The sequence below is a fragment of the Neopsephotus bourkii genome, unplaced genomic scaffold, assembly GCF_033783945.1.
Source record: "Neopsephotus bourkii isolate Nb327-2 ecotype Australia unplaced genomic scaffold, CSIRO-AGI_Nbou_v1 NB_690, whole genome shotgun sequence".
Classification (NCBI taxonomy): Eukaryota; Metazoa; Chordata; class Aves; order Psittaciformes; family Psittacidae; genus Neopsephotus; species Neopsephotus bourkii.
In genome coordinates this window covers 2,690,966-2,716,151 of record NW_026901189.1, presented here as the reverse complement: position 1 = coordinate 2,716,151, position 25,186 = coordinate 2,690,966, and the positions used below count along the sequence as shown (strand labels likewise).

General features: G+C 40.8%; 1 protein-coding gene and 1 long non-coding RNA gene across 2 annotated transcripts; one reads left to right on the top strand and one right to left on the bottom strand.

Annotated features, from left to right (window-relative positions):
* Nucleotides 1–6,531: 6,531 nt before the first annotated feature.
* LOC133212344 (uncharacterized) lies at nucleotides 6,532–11,676 on the bottom strand. Its single transcript, XR_009725457.1, has 2 exons — nucleotides 11,252–11,676; nucleotides 6,532–7,079 (listed from the first exon to the last, which is right to left on the bottom strand). It is a non-coding gene; the product is annotated as an uncharacterized LOC133212344 (long non-coding RNA).
* Nucleotides 11,677–18,394: 6,718 nt separating this feature from the next.
* On the top strand, nucleotides 18,395–24,565 carry EXOSC9 (exosome component 9). Its single transcript, XM_061353637.1, has 12 exons — nucleotides 18,395–18,473; nucleotides 18,625–18,719; nucleotides 19,341–19,460; nucleotides 19,648–19,750; nucleotides 20,301–20,438; nucleotides 20,895–20,977; nucleotides 21,248–21,380; nucleotides 21,802–21,890; nucleotides 22,083–22,229; nucleotides 22,597–22,787; nucleotides 23,709–23,787; nucleotides 24,305–24,565. Exons 1-12 carry the CDS (start codon nucleotides 18,408–18,410, stop codon nucleotides 24,384–24,386), a joined length of 1,326 nt encoding a protein of 441 aa, XP_061209621.1. The 5' UTR covers nucleotides 18,395–18,407; the 3' UTR covers nucleotides 24,387–24,565.
* Nucleotides 24,566–25,186: the final 621 nt, after the last annotated feature.

The window sequence follows — 25,186 nt, the reverse complement described above, 5'->3', positions numbered from 1 at the left end:
TGAATTCTTTGCTTCCTGTAATGCCAAGTATAGTTTAAACTGGGGAATGGGACATACAGTGTCTGCTGGCTGAATGAAAATGTTCAAAGTGTCTCAATGTGTATAACAGTACATCAAGAGGCGGGGGGGGAAGCGGATTTTCTCCCTGCCTCTTCTTATGCTTTCTGATTTATGAGGATCCATTTTTCTGTCTTATAGCATTTTTGTTTCCTATGCCTTATTTAGCATCCTTACTATTTTATAGCAATTCTCAAATTTAAATAAATTACCAAATAGATGCCTTCAATTCCAGTTTTCCCTTTAAACTTTGTGTTGGAGGTTGTGGATTTGGAATCCAATTAACACACAGCTTGTGCTCTGCAGCAAGCGTCTCTGTGTACATTTTGCTTCTCATTCCAGTGGAGGAAGCCTATCTTCCTTCATTTCATAGTATTTGAAATGGTTTTCCATTCTTCTGCTTTTGACCAGTTTACACAAAATAGCTTCTTATTCCAGTCTAATCTTACCCTCAGCCAAACATGAGGTAACGTTCAGTCAATTGACAGTAATCTCTGGATTTCTTATCAGTGAAGGCCAGGGGAAACAATCTTGGATGTGAGAACACATATTTTCCTGCTTTGGAAAGGGTCTGAAATACATGATCCAAGATGGACTGGAATGGGAGGAAAAGCTTAACTAGAGGAGAACTGTCTTCTTGCCAACAGGTAAACTTAGGAGTAAAATATACTCTAGTCCCTCTAAAAGGTCATCATGTTTGAGCAAGCAAATATTTGCGTAACTTCCTGAAGCAAGGAGGCCAGGGGCAGGAGAAATGCTAGCCTAAAGCTATATGAAAGACTTGCCAGTCCATTCAGCCAAAGCAGACGTCTGTGTGGAAAAAAAATAAAAGTCTCCCGATAATAACAGAAATTCAGCCTTTGTATCAATTTGAATGAAAAGGGAAGAGAAACAGATTCAGTAAATCCAAAATGAATGTGAAGACATGAGCATGTAATTGGAGAGAAATGCCTATTGTACTAACTGCCTTCAGAAGAAACAATTCTGGTTAGGCTAAACCAGGTTAACAGATGGTGATTTATATGCACCGGATGCAGAACCTTCATAGTCACCATGTATGTAGCCTGAGAGCAACTCTTCACTCACAAGCCACAAAGAAGCCTTCTAGATTTAGTAGCATTCTTTTTCTCCTACTCACCCCCCCCTTTTTTTTTAAACAAAGCCAAATTTTCACACAAGGAAAGTGCTTACATTAGGTGAAATCAGACTTTGCACCTTCCAAGCTCTTCCCTGCTCTTTGCATCTTCAAACACAAACAGATTCATACCAGGATGTAACCAGTGCTGATGTTGGCACAGTGCACTTCCAGTCCTTCCTTAAAAGAAAGTTGCAAACACCTGGAACAATGAAAAGCAATAAAATATGATGAGAAACAGAATGGTAGTATTTTAATGATGCATTTAGCTCTGGCACACATTGTGACTGTTCAAGCAAGGCCCTGTCAGTTCCCAGTCAACTTCAAGGCACAGGTCTTGTCCATACGGAATACATTTCAGGGGTTAGTCTCAAAATCACCTTTCAAAGGGATATGAAATGCTTAAATATCACACTGAGGCAGAATGTGCCTTGATTAAGCAATCAGGAAGTGTTCAACAGCCAGAAAGCCAAAGTAACCTCACAAGCACAGACTACACCAGCAACCTGCACTTCCTCTGGAGGCAAAGATGGGATTTCCTCCATTTGGGGATACATTCTGGGGTCACTTGATTTGCTCTGGAGGTACATTGGCTGGTGCTGCTGTGTCACAGCTTACTACTTCCCTGACCTAAGCTCTTGAAAAGAGATTTTAAAAGCTACACATTAATCAAAAACTGCATCATGGCAAAAAAATTAGATGATTAGTCCATATTAGGTCTTGCTCACCAGTGTTTCTGCTCTTTCTGATGAGGTGAGGACCTGGGAGAAATGTGGCTAACCTGAAACCCAACTTTAAGGGGCTTCACAGCCTCTTCCTGCAGATAGGATGACAGGAGAGAAGAAACAAAGACTGTCATAGGGGGCCTATCTTCATTTGTCAAATGCTTCTCTACTTTTGGGAGAACATGGGGTTTTTGTTGCCTCCAAAAGCCACCTTTTGTTCTTCAAAGTTATACCTCAGTATAACACGAAACTCTTGGCCAAGGTTCAAGAGCCTGTAGACAGAATCACATCTGACACAGGACAAAACTAGTATGCACATGCTACCTCCAGCGGTGTGATCTCAGTAAGCTTTCTCACTTCCCTGTGGAATTCAGGTATGCAAGTAAATCCAGGCATATTTATGTAAAATAAAATAAGCAAGCAAATTTCCCTGAGCACTGACCACAGTGTAAAGTCCAAAATTGCCATCACATCACAGTTACACAACAGAGCAGTTCGAGTTCTAGAAAAGAGGCAAAGATTGCATACAAAAATCATCAGATATGTGAAATAATTAACTTAATACGGGGTTTCTAATAAGGAGCTGGAAAATGTTTAATTCAAAGTCCGACTGTAGCACTAAAATGCATCTGCATGTTTTTTTGGGTTTGGGGTTTTTGTGTTTTTTTTTCGGAAACAAAGTAAGAGTCTTAGAGAATGAAGAGTTAGCACAAAAGGAGTTCATTTCAAAAGCATGCCCCCTAGCAGCTATTGTCAAGAGCAGTCTGCTAGATCACAGAAAGACCAGTAACTGCAATTTTTTAAAACAAATAAATAGGAAGATAGATGGTTTGCTCTATCAAGGCAGTCTTATGGTGAGTGTCCTCATTTCCTGCCCAAAAGTACCATACATCATTTTGCTACCAATGTTTCTTAGGTATTATATGACACTACATAGGATTATAGAAGAGAAAAAAAGAGCAAGGCCCATATTAAAGGAAAGTTTGGTTCTGCTGTGCAGCTGATGGCTGCTGAAAGGAAAAGTTCCCTCGATTTACCTAACGGAGCCAGAGCACAGCAATCACGTTAGAGCCCTTTTCACATAATACAGAAAGACCAAGGACAGTTACTGTCCTAGTTAAAATATTTTCTCTTAAAAATATCCATTGCAAAATATTTAAAAAGCCTATTGTAGAGCTCCTGAAGTGCAATAGGTTTACCAAAGATTTTCAGGCTTGGGAGATTTCACAGAGCTGACAGTTGCCTTATGAAATTGTAACTGAAGATCAATCTTAAATGCTTTTCCATACTTTAATGTCTTTTTGGAAGTGAAACAGTCAAAACTTTGATGAACCACAACTCAGAAGCAAAGGTGAGGGAGGAAAAGAAAGAGCAATTTCAAGTTCATGCTTTGATCAATACCGACAGAGAAGAAATGGGTTCTGTTTCAGACCAGGTGCCATGGGATGGCAATTTCTCAGTGCCCCGTTGCTGTCTTTGTGTAGGAGTGCGAAAACAGTTCAGCTGTTGACACAAACGAAGAGAGTTTTGTGCTGCACTCTGGCACCTTGGGTGGCAGGCATGAGGCAAACAATAAGCAGCAAAGCTACTGAAGTAAGAAGAGAGGAGAGTGATACTGGTTTACAGGCAGAGTAAAATGTTCCAGTTTTAATACTGACAGGAAGTTCATAAAATTCTTCCCATGCTGCAGGTGCCAGCCTCAGGGGACTGCTGAAGGGCAGGCTGAGAGTACAGAGTAGAAGGTTTGTTGTTTGTTTGTTTTTTTAAAGCACTTTGAGGCTTGCTTTGGAGACTAAATATTGGCTTATGTTCCAGCAAAGACAACCTCCTCTAAGTGATCCATTATGTCTAATCCACAACCTATTACAGAGCACTGCTCTGTCAGATTCTTGATTTCTCTTGGGACAGCGGTATAATGTGACAAGGTTAACGGGAACTAAGAACATCCATACCAGTTACAGCATCAGGCAGCTCAGTTCAACTTACTGGAAAAATTCTTGCTTTTAGTCAGAGTAGGTGCAGGTTTCTTTGAAATTGTCTTTAGAGAAAGATACATCACAAGGATATCATCAACGCAATAATCTCAGTTCAAGCAAAGATAAATCTTTGAGCCATATTCCAGTACTTCTCTCAGGCCCTGGATGCTAATCTTGATTACTAGGACAGCTGTGCAGTATTATGCTAAGACAGGGCTTGATCTCCAGACTGCCTAATTCTTCTCCAAAAAACAGAATTTCCATCCCTGATGATTAGTGATATAAACTCCTCCTCCAGGGCAAAGGGAAAGAAAAGGACCCAGGTGCTCTATTTCTGTATTTTCAGCTGTTCCGCACTATAATTTATCTTGAGCAGATCACTTGGGCTTTGTGCTTTACACACTTCCACACAGTGATGGTGTATGAAGGGAAAGTCCTTCAATAATAGTAGAACACTTGTTTTGTTCCCCAGCCAGGAACTTGAAGCATTGTGCTAAGAATTTAAGAGCTACTGCAAACCTTCAGCATAGCACTAAGTAACTATCAAGAGTGACCAGTATGAGTTAAGAAAGGTATTTCCCTTAACCAGTTATGCAATTAGTTCCACTTAGGGAAGAAGAGCAGAGAGAATAATAATTCAGTTCTGTTAGCTTAAAGGAAATTTGAAAGACCGGAGGAAAGAAAATAAAAGTTACCCATGAGTGGTCCTCTCCATCTCCGTGCGGAAGAGAAATAGAAATCAATTTAGTTGAAATGAACTTGCATAATGTCACTAAACAAGTTTGGCCTTTGCATTTATTATTCCCAAAGACTTCCAGCTGAGGTCCTGCAACAAGACCTCTTTCTCATGTAGGGACCTTCCATTAGCACTCCCACAAGAGTCTTGATATACAGGAACACTATTATCTTCATTTTCAAATGGAGAATAAAGGTAAGCTGGGGCTCTGTGGTTTCCCCAAGGTCACTGGTAACTGAACCCTACCAACTTTGCATTGCTTTGTTCTTTCTCTCTTTACTTTGCCAAAGGGCCTCAGTGTCACTGCAAACTGCTCCCTTGTTTTACATATTCACTGATGAAGAATAAAAGAAACCATACATTATTCTAAAGGTGGCGGGATAAGCAGCACCATCCACCTCTGCAGTCTTGCATGGATATTCTCACTTGAAACAGCACAAGCTTTGACCCCGTAAGTGAGAGCAGATTCAGGCCCACAAAATTTTGGTTTGATTATGAGGAAGTAAGTCTGAAAGCAAAACCAAACAAAGCCTACATAAACATGTTTTCTCTTCAGCCTTTATTAAGAGTTTCTAAAACATGTAGATCCCCATCTTCCAAACCACTATCATCAAAACCCCAAATAACAGGGTGCTTCAATTGTAGATTGTGTACAGCCTACACCACTGCCTAGGCAACCCAACAGTTCTGACAGGAGGCAGTAGTGTCTTACAGAGCTTTAATGATTTTCCTGGAACGTAACGGATTTACATTCTTTCTGTCCATAACTTTTCATATAATTCCTCAGACACTGGATGTTTAGCGCTCTTGTAAACACAAGAAACACTTTTAGCACTTAGCTCAAGACCTCTAAAGCCCCTTTTCTGGTTTCTACAACATGTGTTGACACCTGAACTAGGAAAAATCTACCTAAACTGCCAGCACGTAAGTGAAGTCTATTTTAACTGCTCCTGATAAGTCATTGTCAATCTGTGCCCAGGCACACACTCTAGATTTAAAATGCTCCATTTCTTTACTTGGAACTTTAAAATATGAGCAAGTCACTCAAAGGTGTATGCATGGACAAAGCCATGCACACACAAGAGTTTTGTGTAGTCCTGTATAGGATAAAGTTCCATAAGCCTTCTCTTACTCAGTTTCATGCAAGGTTGCAGGGACTGCCGTAGTCTAAACCCCAGCCCTCACCTCAACTGAAAAAACACAGATAAATCACTTATTTTTTGAATCCTCCTGTTCTGTCATTGATCCTTGCCAGGCACAAGGGGGGCTTTACTCCTCCATGAATCACTGGCAGTACTATTCAAGAACAGGGATGGGTTTCAAGTAATAAGAGATGCATTTCTTCCATAATACTGTTTGGATTATATTGTCAATTCCTTTCTCTATAGCAACAGACATTGGGTATTGGGGGGGGTTAATGAAAAGTGAGATTTCCAGGTGATACTATGATTCAAGAAATACAAGTTTTGGTAAAGCAAGGCAGCAAATGTAATACTTCTGATAAATTTCTATGTGTAGTCAACGCTGCCAGTAGTTCAAACTTCTCACCCTAATCATGTTTCTGAGAGCTGGCTGTACGACAGAAAATTTCCATTCTTTCTAAACTAGCTGTTTTTTCTTAAAATAAACTTCTAGTCTGAGTGAAATGCCTGCAGTAACATTCCTCTGAAAAGCTCCAGTGCCTCTGCATCTCCTCTTTCAGTAGAGTTTTTCAACTTTATTTGCATTTTCAAGCAGAAAACTATTAATATAGCATACCAACACCTTCCAGTAGCAGTTATTATAGCAGAGCTTTAGGTAAACTACAGACATGTTAGGGTCTCTAATAACAAATTACATCCTGCAGTTTTGTTTACTTCAAGGAGTTCTCCCCCACAGCAAGAACATATATTTAGCTATTAGTCAGGTAAGGCATTCTTCAGAGCAAACCTGGTTTATTTTATCATATTGACAGCTTTTTGTAATGCTAATTTTTCCAGAGTAGAAGGATGAATTGCAAATCAGGGGCTGTGAGTCGTTTTCAAGATCCATTATTAGGTTACTATGAAACTCCAAATCTCTTTTTCCAGGAGCGATATGGTTAAAATAATATTTATTCTTTATAAAAGCACCTTGATAAAAGTCTCTGCAGTAAAAAGCTAATAACAAATGATAAATCCTAAACTACATATTAGCGTTGTTTTTGCAGTGTGCATGTAGATACCGCCACGTATCTTGATCCATTCCCAGACCAAAAACCAGACTGGTTTTTGGCACTCCGATGCAACAGGATGAGCACATTTGCAATGGGAACCAGAGAAGGCCTTATGTTAAATGTCATTCCCTGCCTCCTCCTGGTATATCTTGAGCTCCTAATTTTGTTGCATCTATTTCCAGTCAGTGGCTTGAACGACTTCTCATGGGTTGTCTGCAACACCTCTTGCTTGCCCCTGTCTCAGGTAATCAAAATCCTACAAATAAAATTACTGTCACTTTTCAGGTCTGGAGGTCATTGCTCAAAAAAGCAAGCATCCAAATACATGCATGGAACTAGGAAAGGATGAGATGCCATGACTGATCCAGCCAACTTATCTTCCCAGAAAGAGAAAAGAGAAATACCCAGACCTCATTATCCCCTTGCATATTTGCCTGCACTTGTAGCAACGGATCAGTGAAACTGAGGTTAGAGAGCACTAAAGCTTTGACATGTGACAAATCTTGTTCCTGTATAGTTGCACACCTCCCAACTCTGGACTGGAGAGACCAAGGAAAAGGGAAGAAATTCCTGCCCTGATCCCTCCCAACACTTTAAAACCCTCAGGCCTTGTAGTGCCATTGGCAGGGGCAGGAACTGCAGCAGCTGACTGTGAGTTCTGGTGGTGCATTCACATTCTTGCAACAGCACCAGGCAAATCAGCGCATTTAAGCTTTGCATCCAACCATGAGCAGACGCGTTTGACTCTTTTAGTACCCAACTTATTTGCTTCCTGGTGCGATATTACGTGCTGAAGATAGCTGCAGACAAAAATTAACTATTTTCCTTTAGCCAAAAGAAATAAATATGGCTAATTATGGCTTCCTTTCCTCCGTTGCGTGTTCACTTGGATGAACTGCTGCAGTAAGTGCAAACACAGCGAGGCTTAGCCAAGCAGGGCAAGCAGCCATGGGTAGCAACTGCAATGCCTCCAACCACAGGAGAAGAACAGTAAACACACAAACTTCATAGCAACACCAATCTCCATCTGCACAGTCATTAAGGGTAATTGAGATTCCTCCTGCCCCACATTGTGGTTCTGTGGGTCAGAGCTGCAGAGACAGCTTCAGCATTCACCATGAGGGGTCTTGGGACAAACTTCCAGTGGCTTACAGCAAGATGATCAAGAAACAGTCCTCTGGGATCTAGAGGCCAAAAACTTCTCTTGGTTGTGCCTGCTGAGTTTTTGAGCCCTGGTGTATATAACTGGAATGAAGGCAGTGGTGAATGCCACCATCTGAATGTGCACTGGCGGTATTTCACGGTGTAATTCTTAGAATGCTATATGTAGATATCTATATAAATAATGCTGCTCAGGCCTGCTCAGAAATGCAACACACAGAACAATTCATACACAGCTTTGCCTCAAAATTATTTTTAAACCAAAGAAATCCACAGAAAATGTACATTATGCTAAATACCTCCCGCTGTTAGTAGCTACAGAGCCAAGAGCTTGGGTTTTGTATAAGGAGTTCATTCAGATGTACATTGCAGTATTGCAACATTGCAGTATTGAAATACTGCAGCACTTAGAGTGCTGCTGTAAGCAATTCAAAACTGAGTTATCACAAGTTATTCTACTTAATACAGTGACAGAGAAAGATGCCTGCATTTTGTCAGACCCGCATCTGTGGCCATAGATGCTGCAGGAATTCCTGCTAAACCATGTTAGACCACTCTCAGAGGCAGAGTTTCAAAAACTGCTATCGTTATAGTCAAAGCGGAAGTGAACACCTAATAATGTAAAATCTGACTTGCTGAAATCCCTTCCTGTACTTCCAACATGAAGGAACACCAACGGTTTTGAAGCCTTAAAGAAAACGCGCCGTCTAGTGGCAGTGACCGGGAACTGTGGCACGGAGGAAAGAGTTCTCAACCCCCCTTCCGTGAAGACTGTGACATACAGAGGAGTAACACTGATAATATATATGACTCGTCAAAAATCCTGACACGCTGTCATATTTTATCCACGAGTTCATGCAAAAATGTCACTTTTTAAATAATAACAAAAAATACCACCAGGTGATCAGGCAGGTATTCCACTGGTTGGGACTTTCTTTCATCACACGCTTGACGTTTGCTTCCCTTTCTCACCCAAAACCAGTCCAAATGCTCACATTATGCCATCCCACTGCATCTGAATTATGGATTCACACTTCAAAATACCATGGGCTTGCCGCTATTTGTAATAAATCAAAGTGGAGACCTCTGGTGTTGGGGAAAAAGAAAGGCTTTATTTACCTACACCATCTCCCTACACATCCTAGTATTTGATACCAGAATGCTTGTTTTTACTCAGCGTTCCCAGCAGCTGTAGGCAGATCTTCTACTAGCTCTGCACTTTTCAGTATGAAACTGTGAGCAGGTTTCAGTAAGTAAAATGCTCTGTATTGATAAATAATCTCATGCCAAGAGTTTAACATAGGAAAGCCAATTTCTGAACTGGAAATGGACCCAATAAAGATGCAGTTAAAAAAAATAATAATATCCTGAAGTTGGGGATTTTGGGGGGTTTGTTCAGGGTTGTTTTGTTTTGGGGGGGTGTTTGTTTGGGGAGGGGCTTGCTTTTTTGGGGGGGTGTTGTTGGTTGGTTGTTTTTTTTTGTCGTCAAGACTCTGAATTTAAGTTTGGATTATGTGTTGCACATTGAGGAAATATATTTCATGGCTGAGAAACTGCATACCAGCAAAACCTACAGTAATGAAGAACCAGAGAAGTAAAAGAGAAACCAGTAAAGCATGTAGATCAATGAGATTACTTTAGTAGAGATGGCAACCAAACCCACCACAATTCAGAAACATGTCTCATTTCTTCCTCTGCACTAGCACTGAGTAAAGTTTCAGCACCTTCTAGCATTCAAGTAGCTCCCTTCAAAGGGAAGCTGAAAGTGGAAGGATTTTCACAACAATGAACTGTGTACAGTTGAGGCAGATGCCAGCCAAGCAAACCTTTTTCATTTTGATATTAAGCAAATGCTTTCAAATGGTGAATGAGAAACCCTATCAAGCACTGACTATGCTCAAAGGACTGGACCAAATTGGAGATGCCAGAGTAAAAAAAAGACAATTTTAAATTTCATTTCTCTTTAAATTGACATTGCACAGTTCCAGGGTTACGCATTTATTTCAAAAGTTGAAGTATTCCCCCAGAAGCTCCCAGGTAAGTATTCCATTTCGCAGAGCTGCAGGCTGAGACAAGCAGACAGATTGGTTTGTTATACATCATCTCACATTAAACAACTCTGCTCTGTCACAAGCATTTGTTGATGCTTGAGGTCTTTTACTTTCTAAAACATTGTCACCTTCAGGTTTTTCATAGAGCCTGCCTTCACTTCCAATGCTGGAAGCAGAAAGGGGAGGTTGGAAACAAAATTTGTGTGGGGTCTTAGCACTACCAGTAAAAGCCACCAACTTGTGAGCAAACGGGGAAATTTTGTGTGTTCATGAAGCAAGTTTCCTCAATGCATCTCCTAGTAACCAGCCACTCATGTGCAAAACAAGCCTGCATCTCAGTAAATATTCCTTTTTCTCTAAGCAGTTTCACCTGCCTTTCACACAGGACAAGGGGGAAAAACGCTGTGTTTTTTCCTGAGCTGAAGGCCAAATTGGAAGCTTTGTTTACCTGGCATTATAAAACACTTTCTAGCAGTCTCTTAGGTTTCAGACCAGCATTTTAGCAACAGATAAAAATTCACGCAGGCATAGCTCTGAGCCCATTTGGATTCTTTTATGCATCAGTTTCCCCATATGAGGAATTAGACTAGCACGGTTTTGCCAAACTTGGCAGCCAGGAAAGGATGAGCAGCGCATTTCCCTCCCGGCTTTTTTAGCTATGTACAAGGTGACTGAATTCAGCCAAGTTTGAATGACTTACATGAACGCAGGGCCGGTGTAGAGCAGTGATTAATCATCTTTCCCTCCATAGTTATTTCTTGCACAATAATGTATTGCACACCTCTAATTCTGCTGCTAAACATCCATAATCTTCTGACAACTCGAGAGTCTCCAGGGGTTTCATCTTTGAAACAGGGCAACAGACAGAGACAGGTCAGTAAAAGCAGACTTCAGTAAATCAGAGCTAAAAAACATATAGACTTCTATTTTTACTGAGTGTGTATTTTAACACCGAAGCAGTTTACATCACTGTAACTACTGACAAGTTACCATAAGTCATTATTAATGAGACCAACAAACAAACAAAAAAACCCCCCACAAAACAAAAAACTACATGCCCACAAACACATTTTCCTTCCCTTCATAGAGGTATTTCACCATATAGGGCCTCTACTCTTACACACCAGCAACTAAGTATAGCAAAACACACATACATGACATCTGCTTTACCTGGATCTACTCTGCCCTGAGCCCCTCCATCTCCCTGCATCCTCACCTGCTTCTATTGACAGACACCTACCAATGCATTCTAAAGGGCATCACCATCAGCAGGCAAGACATCCCTCTTAGGCCTCACCTCTCTTTGGAAAACCCAGTCAGGTGTCCATCCCACCCCCCTTAAACTATTTCCGTACTTTCCTCCCTGCAAGTAAACAAGCCAGCTCTCCTTTCTACCAGCAACACCTGTATTTCAGCTCCTGCCCACCCCTTGCTCCCCACATGGCTCCCTCTGGCCAGCAGCATCCTACAGGGTTCACAGAAGCAGCTCTGGGCTACCCCAAAGAATCAGCAAGCCAGCAACACTGTTACAATATGAAGGTCTGAGCTGGATTTTAGGGGGCTTTTATCATTTTCAGCATGGGAATATCGAGTTTTCATCACATATCTGATGTTACATGGCATTCACATCATGCAGAAAGGACCAGTCTGAGTGGATCAATCACCTCAAAGAAAGAGAAAACAGAAGTATATGCCAGTGATGGTTTCTCACCAAGGAGAATAGCTAAACTTGTCTTCAGCAGTCAGTCAAGGCCCCAGCAAAACCTGTTCTACTAAAGATAAATGATCATTTGCGAAAGAACAGACACCTTTGAAAACTTAATCACTATCTTTAAACAAAGAGTTGCCTCGGGCAGCATAAGTTTTACAAGGTATGCACAACCAACCAGCTACAACACAGGTCCCAGACTCTGATGAGCTTTAAGAAAATCTCAATGACTCCTTTTCACCTCCTGTCCAGGTATATCTGAAAATCTCTCCTGCTAATCACACGTGGGATAAACAGGAGCCTGCATGCGCAGGCTCCAGGCCTGGCTTTAAATTTACATCCATCATGCTCTTTCTAATAACCACTTGTCTCACATCAGCTGCTACAAAGTTGCTCAGACAATCCAAGTCTGGGTGGGGTTTTTTTTTTATTCATTAAATGGATACCTGAAACACTATTAAAAAGGAACAGTATTGTCAGAAGCAATGGATAATTATTTTCTACAGTATTTGGCAGGATAAGGAGATAAGCAGAAAAAGTCTAGGTCATTCTGTGCTTCTTAGGTCAATACACAGATATTGCAGCCAAGACACTGAATCGAGTTTTAGCACTGTATTTGTGCGTTTTGCTTTTGGTTTTGTTCTTGTTTTTAATCTCGACATATTGTATGTTATGGATCGCTTTGTACAAAAGCTTTGACATAACCGACATACTGTTAACTTTTCTACAAATAATAGTACTATACCAATTGCAAAATTAGGACATGTACTATAATATCAGGCATGTTGATTATTTATTAACATAAATAATCAGATATTATATATATAAATGTATATTTTATCATACATATGATTATATATTATATATTATAATTTATATCATATATATAAATATATATGTTAATATCTGATATGTATGTTAATATATGATATATTTATGCTAATAAATATATATTTAAATATATATAATATAACATAAATGTATATTTATATATATTAACATATATATTAACATACATATCAGATATTAACACATCATCACATATGTTAATAACTGGGATAAAGAAACAGAGCTCACAGTAACATTAATTTGTATGAAGGATACCCAGGTATATGCAGGCTCACTTCATTTGGAAATGCATGCTAGCACACACCAATTCCCAGGTGTTAAACAGATTCAAGTATGCCTTGGTGATCACAGCAGTCTCACAGTTAATTCAGCATTTAAAGATATTGAATACATTATACTGAATCTTACTGGAAGAACAGAAGTTCCATTTACTAACATAAATATTAGGTAAAGCCTTGTGTACAAAGACGGGAATGAAAAGTAATTTGTTTATTCACCTTGTATCTTCAGCAAGCAGAAAAAAGGTATCAGGACTTCTCTGCACAAGGAGTAAGACACAATCACAAGACCTTGATTGATGACCTTCTTCCATTTCAAACTTCTTCCTTGCATCACGAGATCTAGCAAGCTTTCTGAAAATGGGAACAGGTTTGTATCCACCAGCTTGAGTCCAGAAGCTGGGCCTCTCAACCAGCACCGAGTCTTTTGAGTGTAGCACAAGCCACAGGAGCAGGTGATTCTGTGCCTTTGTGCCTCTTCATCTAGTAATGAGAAAAGAGGTGCTTACAGAGCCACTGCCTCTTCATAAAAGCACAGCTTTATTTCCTCTTCTGCACCATCTAATCTTTAACATTCAACCACTGAGCTTTATGTATTTGCCTTGGGAGATTATTTCTTGACTTAACAGATCTTTTTGCTGAATACAAGGAGACCTTGCTCTCCTGCTATTAGTTTTACCCATGTCTATCTGTACTCTGTGTCATTATGCCTAGTTACCGGTTATGCTAAGTAAGCTCTTTCTAGGTATCTATATCTTTCAAGTATTTGCAGATGATGCATCCCCCTATAGCTGCCAGCTAACAAAAGCAGACACATTTTTTATTTTACTCTTTTCTTTAGAATACCCCAAAGACTTTTCATTGCTCTAATCCGAATGCCCTCTGGTTGTCAACAACAGCCTAGTAATGAGGTGTCATGAGAGTGTGTAGCATGTTAGGGTTGAACAGCAAGGAGCCCTCAGGCCTCATAGGGACAGGCTGCCTCTGCCTATGCACTTCAGCATCACACGGGTGTCGAGATTAATTTACTGCTAATGGTCACATCTTGTATTTCTTGAGCCCTGCAGTTTCCTTGTTCACGTCTTCCCAAGAGGATTCATATGGCTGATCTTTTAGTCTTTAGCTTACTTCTGACTCTCATCACTAATTAAACAAAATGATGAATGTCTTTTGTTGTGAAGTTGGATACAGAAGAGCTCTGGACAGTGGGACAGGCACTCTTAGTGCAAGAGGTTGCAATTAATGTTATTTTTAAGGTGGCAAGGAAAATGGGATGAAGTGATATATGCAGATATGTTTTTCACATTGAGAAGTTATACAGAGTAGCAGAAAGAACGTGGAATAAATAGAGTGCCACCTGCTCCTCTGATTCTAGCTTTAGAAAAGGATAGAAAAAGACTGAAACCCAAATTAGAAAGATGTTGTTCAGGATGTGACATAGGTGAAATGTGTCTGAAAATGAGAAAAAGGGAGGAAAATGGGATAGATTATGTCTCCCTGACATTTGTGACACAAAACCCGCAAAGTCCAATAAATGCCTGCTGCAAGTCCTCCTGATTCTGATGAAGAGGAAGGAATGAACAGTAATGGTAATAGCAGAAAAGAATTTAAAGGTACCTCAATCACTGCTCGTGTCCATAGTAAAACAGGACATGTGACACAGGCACCTTTAGGGAAAGCAATGGGACCAGAGGGACAAACCAGAATAAGAGTAAACTTTTCAGTGGGAAACTTAGATGCTTGGAAACAGATTGTGAAAAATTATCAAAACAATCCAAGAGGAGTAGCAAAACAATTCAAATTGATTGTCAAAAGTCAGAATCCTGATTGGAGAGATATAGACTTAATATTAGATGCATTAACTGAAACTGAAAAGCAACTGGTGATAAAAACAGCTTGTGCTCAGGTTAATGCCCAAATAATCACTGGTACATTAGCAAGAAGAATGGAAGAACATGTTCTTTTGACTGTACCAGACTGGGACTACGATGACCTGGCAGTTTATGCTGCTTTAAAGAGATACCAGAATCTGAATAAATTTGGGCTAGAAAATGCAATACCAAAAGCCGTAAATTGGTCGGTTCTATCTGAAATAAAACAAGGACCAAAAGAAACACCTACCGAATTCCTAGACAAATTAAGAGAAGCAATGCGAAAATATACTACCTTAGACCCTTCTTCTACTGAAGGGAAATACAAATCACTAACTTATTTCTAGGACATACAACAGAAGATATTAGAAGAAAGCTTCAGAAATCATCAGGACCTGACAGTCGAAATATAGAAAAATTAGGAGCTGAGGCATGGAAAGTTTATAGAAATCAGGAACAGATAAAAGAGAAAAAGCTAGGAAGAACTATAGCAACTGCTACAGTAGCTGCTTTAGGGCACACAGGGACCTGTGCGGGGAAGCAGAGGACAGGGCAGAGGAAGAGGAATAGTAGTTAGAGGCAGATGAGGAATGTTCAATAAAGGGGAGAGAGCAAATTTTTCTCTCAATGTAGAACCTAATCAGTGTCTAAAATGCAAGGAATTCAGACACTGGAAGCGAGACTGTCCTCAACAGAAATAGGAAACACCAGTGACTGAACTAAAGTTAGATTGACAGGAACCTGGGGAATCTATCCTAGCAGATCCACTGGTTAAATTAAAGCCAGGGGAAGGAAAAAAAAGAGAAAGAATTCCTGATAGATACAGGGGCAATTTATTCGGTAGTAAATCAAAATTTAAATCCGGTTGGAAAAGAATTTGTTACAGTTGTGGGAGCTACTGGCTGCTGGGAAAAAACATTCTTTCTGAGACCATTAAAATATAAATTGGGAAAAAAAGATTGGTGTGCATAAATTCTTATACATTCCAAATTAAAGATGGTAAATGAAGAACAGAATATGCTGTAACTACAACTTCAAGAGTAATAGAAGCTAAACCATTACCCTCTAACACCTCAGCACAAAAGGCAGAAATAATGGCCCTGACTAGAGCCTTGGAGTTGGCAAAGGACAAGCAGATAAACATACGGACTGATTCCAAATATGCCTTTGGTGTAGTTCATGCACCGGGAGCAATTTGGAAAGACCTTTAAATACCCAGGGAAGACAAATTAAACATGCAACGTAAATGTTGCGATTGTTAGAAGCTGTACAAGTACCTAGTGAAGTGGCTATCATACATTGTAAAGAACATCAAAAAAGTAATTGATCCAGAGACTGGAAATAATTTGGCTGATTGTGAGGTTAAACAGGCAGCAGAAACAGAAAGAGTTGTTAATTCCTGAAGGTAAACTGGCAATTGAGCAAAATAAACTTAGGTACTCTAAAGAAGATATGAAACTAATTGAAGACTTGGAAGGACAGGAAAATGAAAAGGGTTGGATAAAAAGACCTGATGGGCGAGTAGTGATTCCCCTATAATCAATTATGGAAGTTGATACAAGAAGAACATAACAAAACTCATTGGGGAAGTAACGCCTTGTATAAACATTTAAACAAACAGATCATAGGAAGAAATTTATATACCATAGTGCAATTAGTGACAAAACAATGTCAACTATGTCTGAAAAATAACCCTAAGATTGAAAACAGGAATCAGGTAGGGACAACTGGAAAAGCGAATTATCCAGGATAACAGTGGCAAATAGATTTTTCTAAATTACCTAGGAAAGGAGGTTATCGATATTTGTTGGTATTGACAGATACTTTTGCAAGGTGGCCAGAAGCATTCCTTTGCAAGCCAAATAATGCAAGACAAGTGATTAAGGTGCTATTAAATGAAATAATACCTCATTTTGGGGTATCGGCCACTATCTCCTCTGACCACGGTACACATTTCAGTGCAAAATCATTACAAGAAATCAGCAAGAAACTGGAAATAGATTGGCAACTGCATGTTCCGTACAGGCCTCAGGCCAGTGGGTAAGTGGAAAAAATGAACCACTTAATTAAACAACAGCTTGGGAAGATCTGTCAAGAGGCTAAGTTGTATTGGTATCAAGCATTACCATTGGCTTTATTGAGAATCAGAACAAAACCTCGGTCAAAGGAGGGAATTAGCCCATTTGAGATTCTATATGGAAGGCCATATCAATCTCAATTTAAAGGAGAGAACCTTCAAGAAGTAGGAGGACACCTTCAACAGTTCTTGGTAAACTTGGGAAAACAGAAGAAATAAATCTCAGAGTGTTAGGGACCAGGGCCAGAGGTTTAGATTATTCTGTTTACCCTTTTTAAGTCATGAGATTGGGTTTATATTAAGAATTTTGCAGGTGATCCCCTACAAGAGGAGTGGAGTGGACCATACCAGGTATTACTGACTACCTTTACAGCAGTGAAGATAAAAGAACAACCTGCTTGGATACACTATTCAAGAGTCAAGAAAGCACCAGAGCCAGAGGAGATATGGTGAGTTGAGTCTTCAGGAGCCACACATGCGAGATTGCATTGACCAGTATCTGCTCTTGTATATAACTCAGTTCCAAAAGAATTTGCAATAGGACAAGAAAAAGGGGGGATTGAAGAATGGGGTTGATAGAAGAATAGGGTGGATTGAAAAATGGGGTTGACTGAAGAATAGGGTTGTAAATAAGTAAATTCAAGGATGTTACGCTTTGTTAGCAAGTATAGAGAAAAGGAAATGACTAAGTTGTCAGAACCCCCTGGTGGTTACTGATAAGACAAAGATCCTAAAACCAAGTGATGAAGAAACAACGACCAGGGGTCCCAAAGCCCACTGCCACATTTTAGTGTGCATGCAGGAGGCATTCTCCAGAAGTATGATGTATGTAATCTAGTAAGTATGTATGTATAAGGACAATGTAATCACAGCCTGATTGATGCTTGGATGAGACACACTAGGAGGAGCTATCCCCCGTGTCTCCGAGCGCCACAATAAAGAATACCTGCTTGTCAGCTCGAAAACTTTGTTGGCGAGTTCCTGGAGATTTCTCTGAATCACTGAACTCAAACTAAGCGTACACGCCCCTTGTAAAGGACTTGAGTTTCTACTTACAGACACCGCCTCAGACCAACAGGAAAGGATGTTCTCCTAACGGATTTGAAGCTTTTTCTCCCTTTTAGCCTACAGCACTGCCTGCCTTGCTCCAACCACCACCCTGGCCGTTTCCTAGGGACTCAAGGAGCACGCACATCTTGAAGACTGGGCCCTACGACAGCGTTAACCTCTCAAAATGCCTGGGATGCGGGTGCGTTTGTTAATTTCTGACAGCTTCCATGACGATCGCACCTCGGCACGACCCCTCACGGCCTCAGCCCCTTCGGCCACTGAAGACGTGCGAAAATCCCCGATTTCAGCCCGCGTTCTGGGCCGCTGGCCTTCGGACCGCGGGCCACCTAAGGGTGGCCCCTGAGATGCAGCAGGAGGCCCCTGTGCCCACCGTTTCGGCGCTGCCACCTCCCACGGCCGGCTGCCAGCTCCCCAGGCGGGAAGGGAAAGGCGAGCTGCTTCCCGTACACCTCACGCACCGCCCATCGCGGCCGCCGCGCGGTGATGACGAAACCGCGTCGCGCGACTCGAGGTTCGCCATGAAGCCGTCGCCGGTCTCGAACTGCGAGCGACGCTTCCTCCTGCGCGCCATCGAGGAGGGGAAGGTGCGGTCCCGGCCTCCCCTTCCCCCAGCCCCTGCAGCGGCCACGGCCTCCCCTTCCCCACCCCGCGGGAGGCTGGCGCTGCCCCTCCGGCTCCTCGAACCGCAGGGGGGTGGCGTGTTAACCTGGTGTGTGTGTGTCTCTGGGCCCGCAGCGCCTGGACGGGCGGCAGTGCTACGACTACCGGAACGTGCGCATCTCCTTCGGCACCGAATATGGCTGCTGCATCGTGGAGCTGGGCAAGACAAGGTTGTGAGCGGGGCTGCGAGAGGGCACAGCATACCGCCTGAGGGAGGGGAAGGCATTTGGGCGTTGTGTTTCCGAACGTGTGGAGGCAAAATCTCCGTGGCGTTCAATGTGAAGTGTCCGAAAGCCTGCCGAGAGAGATCGCAGTAAACAGAGCTTAAAGGCCGGGGGGGGGGGGGGGGGGGAAGGAAGAGGGAAGGGATGGGCTTGCTGTGATGGTTGTAGTTTAAAAATAGTATATATAAGACAAAATTATTATAGTTTTTCATCCTTTTAGTTGCCGATTTCATGTTATGTGTTCTGCGAATCAAACTGCCTTTTTTGTATGTGGGGAAGTGGAATAACATGCGCTTACATAAGCGTTTAGGAGTAGATTGTCATGTGTTTGAGTCTATTTTTAATCCTCAGAGACAGTAAAATGTTTCGATTCCTACATTTCCTGCTATGAGTTATTGACCAGAGTTTAAATATGTATGACAGGCATTAAACAAGAAACTGACGGGAGTGAGAAATACAAACTAAAACCCTAACTGCATGCTTTTTCAAAGTATATAGTTTGTTTCTAGTGATAGGGTTTTTTTCCCAGCTAACTTCTGTGACTTAGTGGTTTATTTACCTTTGCAGGGTTCTTGCACAAGTATCATGTGAACTTGTTCCCCCCAAGCCAAATAGGCCGACAGAAGGTATACTTTTTGTTAATCTTGAGCTCTCACCGATGGCCGCACCTGGTCTTGAGCCTGGCAGGTATGTAGCTCTCTTAAAGAGCCTAGGCAGGTGTGACAGAAGAGCCACTGGCATGGTTGCCCATGGCAAGGGGGTTGGAACTAGATGATCTTAAGGTCCTTTCCAACTCTAACTATTCTATGATTCTATGATACAAGAAAGTATAGAGTGTAATCATACTTGGTTGGGGTTAATTTTGTTTTGACAGGCAGTCTGACTTACTGGTGAAACTAAACAGACAAATAGAGCGATGCCTGAGAAATTCCAGATGTATAGATACTGAATCTCTCTGCGTTGTTGCTGGTGAAAAGGTATGAAAACCCATGAATTTCAAGTGGGTTTAAACTAAAAGGTGCATATACTCTTTTTTTTTTTTTTTAGATGGTCCTTGTTTTGAAAGATAGAAATTCCTATTGTAGGTTAATGTGAGGATCCACACATCTGACTTTACAGGCATTTTCTACTGACGTGTCTACATAGGCTTTCTGAAGTAGTTGGGAGCCTGCACACTCAAATATTTTCTATGCAGAATGAAGTTTAACTTATGCTTAAGTGTTACATATTTTGTCATAATTAAATCTGGCACACTGGTTATCTTGGAATATACTGAAATCATAGAGTCATAGAATTGTTTGGGTTGCAAGGGACCTTAAAGATCAGATCATTCCAACCCCCCTGCCATGGGCAGGGATACCTCACACTAGACCAGTTTGCTCAAATCCTTCATCTTCTTAAACAAAGATCTGAAGAACATGTGATGGTGGTTCTTATGGTTCAGAAAATGAAATTATTTGGAAAAACAGTAACTCCTATAGAATCCTGTCACACACGACCAACCAGTTATGTATGGTTTCTTCTCAGGTTTGGCAAATTCGCCTGGACATGCACCTGTTAAATCATGACGGTAACATTATTGATGCTGCCAGCATAGCAGGGATTGTAGCTCTGTGTCATTTTCGCAGACCAGATGTGTCTGTGCAAGGAGAGGAAGTAACTGTGGTAAGTTATACTGGTTTACATGTGGCATCTCAGGTAGCTCTTCGTTTCTAAAAGGGAGAATTAGATGTTTGGGTAAGCAGATAAACTCCAAGGTACGTAAGTTTTAGGATAGATATGTTGCTGTTCCAGAATTGTGAGGGTAGTGAGGAAGCCTGCTGAATACAGAATTTTAGCAATATCAGTTTATGGGAATATTGATTGTAAAAGATCAAGTATTTTACAGTATTTCAACCAGGTATAAGATGATGAAGATGCTGTATTTACCTGTGTGGGTAGTAAAGGGTAAGAACTGCACAAAAAGCATAGAAAGAATTTTTGAAATATTTATATGACAAAACATTTGTTGGCATTTTTGTTTGTTTTTTCTTATTTTTTAAAATGTCTTTGTACAGTATGTGATTTGAAAATTAGGTGTGTTTTGTAAGTAATTATCTTCTGGGCAAACTCTTTTTGAAGTATACTCCTGAGGAACGTGATCCTGTCCCCTTGAGTATCCACCACATGCCTATTTGTGTCAGCTTTGCCTTCTTCCAGCAAGGGTAAGATTTTTCAGTCTTTTGACAGAAACAACTTATTCTGCAGAATTGAATTTTAAACATAGAAGAGTCCTAAAAATATTTACATCGACAAGCCAGTTTCTTAAAACACTTTCTGAAGTGATAGACATGACAGAAATTTTTTTTTGGGGGGGTGAGGGGGTATACCTATAATTTCTAATACATAAACCAATTCCTTTGTTTAATTGTTTTAAGGGTAGTAACTTGCCTCAAGCTTTTACTGTTGCCTTATCTTTAAAAACTTGATTATAGGACCTATTTATTAGTGGATCCAAGTGAACGTGAGGAACGTGTAATGGATGGTCTCCTTGTAATTGCCATGAATAAACATCAAGAAATTTGTACTATCGACTCTAGTGGAGGGATTGTGCTAGTAAAGGATCAGGTAAATCTTTGCCTTGGCCAGTCTCTCTTGTATATAAACTAGTTCCTGTGCTGTAATCTTGATATTGAAGTATCCTTCACATTTGGAAGCTAAGAAATCAATTACCTCTCTGATTCAATTGGAAAAAAAATACAGATTTTTAGTCCTAGTAGAAGAGCATAGTACTGTGTATCATGCAGATTGTTGGGTCAGATTTTTTTCCCCTGTGGGAGTCTGTAAATCAGTTCAGACTGCACTCTCATGAATAGCTGGAGGCTGTTACGTTAACCTTCTGCATCAACTCATAGTATATCCAAGTCCCTCCTACTAGGATGCTGTCTTTTATTTCAAGTGTTTGTGACTCCAATGATGTTCTACACTTTTAGTTAAAAAACATTTTGCTTTCATGATAGTAAACTGTTGTTATATGTATAACAAACAGGTTCTGAGATGCAGTAAAATAGCAGCTGTTAAGGTTGCAGAAATAACAGAACTCATTCAAAAAGCATTGGAGAATGACCAGAAAGTTAGGTGAGTGTTTTGGGAAGGAAGGGAAATGGGTGTTTTTTAAGAAACATACTAAAAAGTCAGCCTGTAGTTTGAACATCTGATTGCTTTCACTTGTATTTGTTTTAAGTAGCAAGTGTATATTTGAGCTTGAAAAGAGAAAGCATTTTTAAGTGTGCAACATCCTGAAAAAAATTAATGTCTTTGAATGACTAGGAAAGAAGGTGGCAAATTTGGCTTTGCAGAATCTATACCGGATCAAAAGATCACTGCCTTCAAAATGGAGAGTGCTGCTGTGGATACTAACAATGTGGAAGAACAAGCAGAAGAAATTATCACTAAAGCTGACCCTCCTTCAGAAGTGTATCTTTTCTGTTGTATTATTCAGGGGGAGGCCAGGCTTCCCGTCCCCTGCATTAGCACTAGAAACTAAACACACATCCAAGATTCCTCAGAGGTTAGGCAGCCTAACAGCCTTCAGAGGAAACGTCAACAGCACACTGGGTTTGGTTCTAATTGTAGGTAGCTTCATTCTTAGCCTAAAATGCAACACTAACGTCTGAAGTGATCACTTGTTACAGTAACTGGAAAAGTTGTACTCTCTCTCACTTCTCCTTTAAGGATGTTCTGCCCTGGGGAGAAAAGCTACAGCTTGAAAAAAACAAGTGGGTTGCTCTCAGAATATGTCAAGTTTACCAGCAAACACAGAGATTTTTCTTAACTAGTTCAGTTTTGCCAATCCAGTATTGTACACACCTGGGACAGCCCAAATTGGGGAAGGAATAGAGAACTCCTGGGGAGACTTTGAAGAATCGGAGAGGGAAGAAGCAGCAGAAGAGGAAGGTGAAGGTGATGCTACTGCCTTTGAATGCCAGAAAATGGAAACAGAGGATACAACTATGATGGAGGAAACTAAGACAGGTAAGCGTTTATCTTGTTATCACATGTGCTTCTTATATCATTTTACTAACAGTCTAGGATTAAAATGTGAAAGAAGTCCTTAGTAAGGAAGGAGAACCGTTGTAGCCACTTTCCACCTGAGTGACACATCTGCTACTTTCACTTAACCAGGTCAGTTGTTTTCTTCAAAGTAAATACCGATTTCTGTAGTATATGGAAGGCTCCAAATTGAACTGTAACCACACTGAATGTTTCTTGAAAAACCTTTGTCATGGTTTAAGACCAGCTGGTAGCTCAGAACCATGCAGCCACTTGCTCACTCCCCACCTTTATCCCTCCCAGCTTCCTGAGGGATGGGGAGAAGAATCAAACAAATGTAAACACCACGGGTTGAGATAAGAACAGTCCAATGGCTAAAGTATAATACAAAACTACTACTACTACCACTAATAATAATAAGGGAAGTACCAAGGGAGAGAATATAGAACTAAAAGGGGCAAACAAAAAGAAACCCCTCAACACAAGTTGCTCACTACCTGCTGACCAATACCCAGCCTGATGTGAGCAGCGATCTGGGCCTTCCAGGTGATGGTCTCCAGTTTATATACTGGGCATGATGTGCTTTGGCAGGAATATCCCCTTTGGCTAGTTTGCATAAGGTGTTCTCTCTCTGCTTCCTCCCGTCTTCCCATGCCCCTCTTCGTTGTCAGAGCATGAGATTGAAAAGTCCTTGATCGGGGTAAGCAGTACTTAGTAACAGCTAAAACAGCAGTGTGTTATCAGCGTTGTTCTCAGACTAAAGCCAAAACACAGCACTGCACCAGCTACTAAAAAGGAGAAAAATAACTGTTAACAGCTGAACCCAGGACAGTGCACTTGTTACTTGTTACAGAAGTTTGTACAAAAATGATCACAGGTTTGTGGTTGGTTGATTTGTTTTAGATGAACCTATTCTGTTGTCGGACAGTGAAGAGGAAGAAGTTGTCATTCTACAACCACAGGAACTACCAAAGAAAACAAGGTGACCATTATTTGAAATTGGGAGGGGAAAAAGGTTCATAAGGAGTATTTTCAGGGAGTATAGGATTTGGCAAGGCCAAGAAAGGTTTCAGTTGATCGGGGGGACTACAAAGATAGGAGAGAGTGAGGAATTCTAAATCCAGGCTAGTTTGCTCCTGTCCCAGGAAGCCAGTTATCCTCATCCTGGCTGCCCTGCAGCCAGATTAAATGCTTATATAACTAATGGTTCCAAAGGGAGTGAGAGCATAAAACTGGAGTTGCAGGAGCTGCTCTGTAGAGGATATCCTGCAGATATCCTACTACCTCTTAAATTAATTTTGCGCTTGTACTGCATTTTAAGTTTTATGTCCCAGAAGTGAGATTGATTACAGTAGCTCTGCGCTAGCCATAGAAACCCTTGTATTGTGTTTTGCACTGAGCATGGTGGATGGTTGCCCTGTTACAGGCGATCAGCCTGTGTTTTCTTGAAGTAAAACCATTCAGTACATTTCTGTGATAAAAGTGTTGTTTCCTCATAGAGCACAGACCAACCTGAAACAAGGAAATACAAGTAAGAAAGCATTTATCAAAAGGAGAAAAAAGAAGAGAGCTGCTCATTAGAGCCGTCATCCTTCCTTCAGAAATGCTGTATAATTCATAATTTGGTTTGTTGTTACCGAACTTAGTTCTGTAGATAATTCTACATCCTCCCAATCCATATGTAGTTCTGCTTTTGTGTATATGTTATAAAATTGTACACACCTTTAAATACATAAATAAAAAGCATGAAAGTGAAATTCCACAGTTAGCACCCAGCTACACCAGTAAACTCGCTCATTTGAGATCGACAGTGTGAACGGCAGAGGTAAGATGTGTTGCTATTCTTAACAAAGCTGCCTGTGCCGTTTATGTAGTGAGCTGCACCCAGTTACAGTTCAGGTGGTAAAAAGGATTTATGGCTTCGGTTTAATGCCAGGAAAAAGCTTTTTAAATTTTTTTAATTATTTTTTAGTTCAGGCACTGCTCTTGGAATTGGTGAACAAGCAGTCATTTGTGACATGTTCTGCAGACTGCCAAACTCATTAATGCTAACACCAAATTTTCATCCTGGGTTTTTCTTGGCAGATAGAAACAGGAAAAAAAAAACACTGCTTCTATTTGCCTTTCTCATTTCTTTCCTCCTGATCGCTTGCCATCTCATTGTCAACACTGAGGTCTGGAATTGCAGCAGAAGTCCATCCCCATTTCAAGAGATTTCCATGTCTTACGACTTCTCCCTCTGGTTCCATTTTTACCACAAAATTGGCTCCCACTACCATCCAAAGCAATCTCCGTTCTCCACAGGCTTGAAAAGGATACACAAAATTAGAGCAATTTCTGAGTCAATCTGGACATCTTATCACATCCCTCTGGATAATTTT

What these genes read in the sequence shown, in the direction of transcription:
- EXOSC9 (XM_061353637.1), top strand. Translation starts at nt 18,408, where the DNA reads ATGAAGCCGTCGCCGGTCTCGAACTGCGAGCGACGCTTCCTCCTGCGC. An exon ending in GTGGAGCTGGGCAAGACAAG is followed by an intron (nt 18,720 to 19,340) that starts GTTGTGAGCGGG and finishes TTACCTTTGCAG; the next exon opens with GGTTCTTGCACAAGTATCAT. An exon ending in AAGGAGAGGAAGTAACTGTG is followed by an intron (nt 20,439 to 20,894) that starts GTAAGTTATACT and finishes CTCTTTTTGAAG; the next exon opens with TATACTCCTGAGGAACGTGA.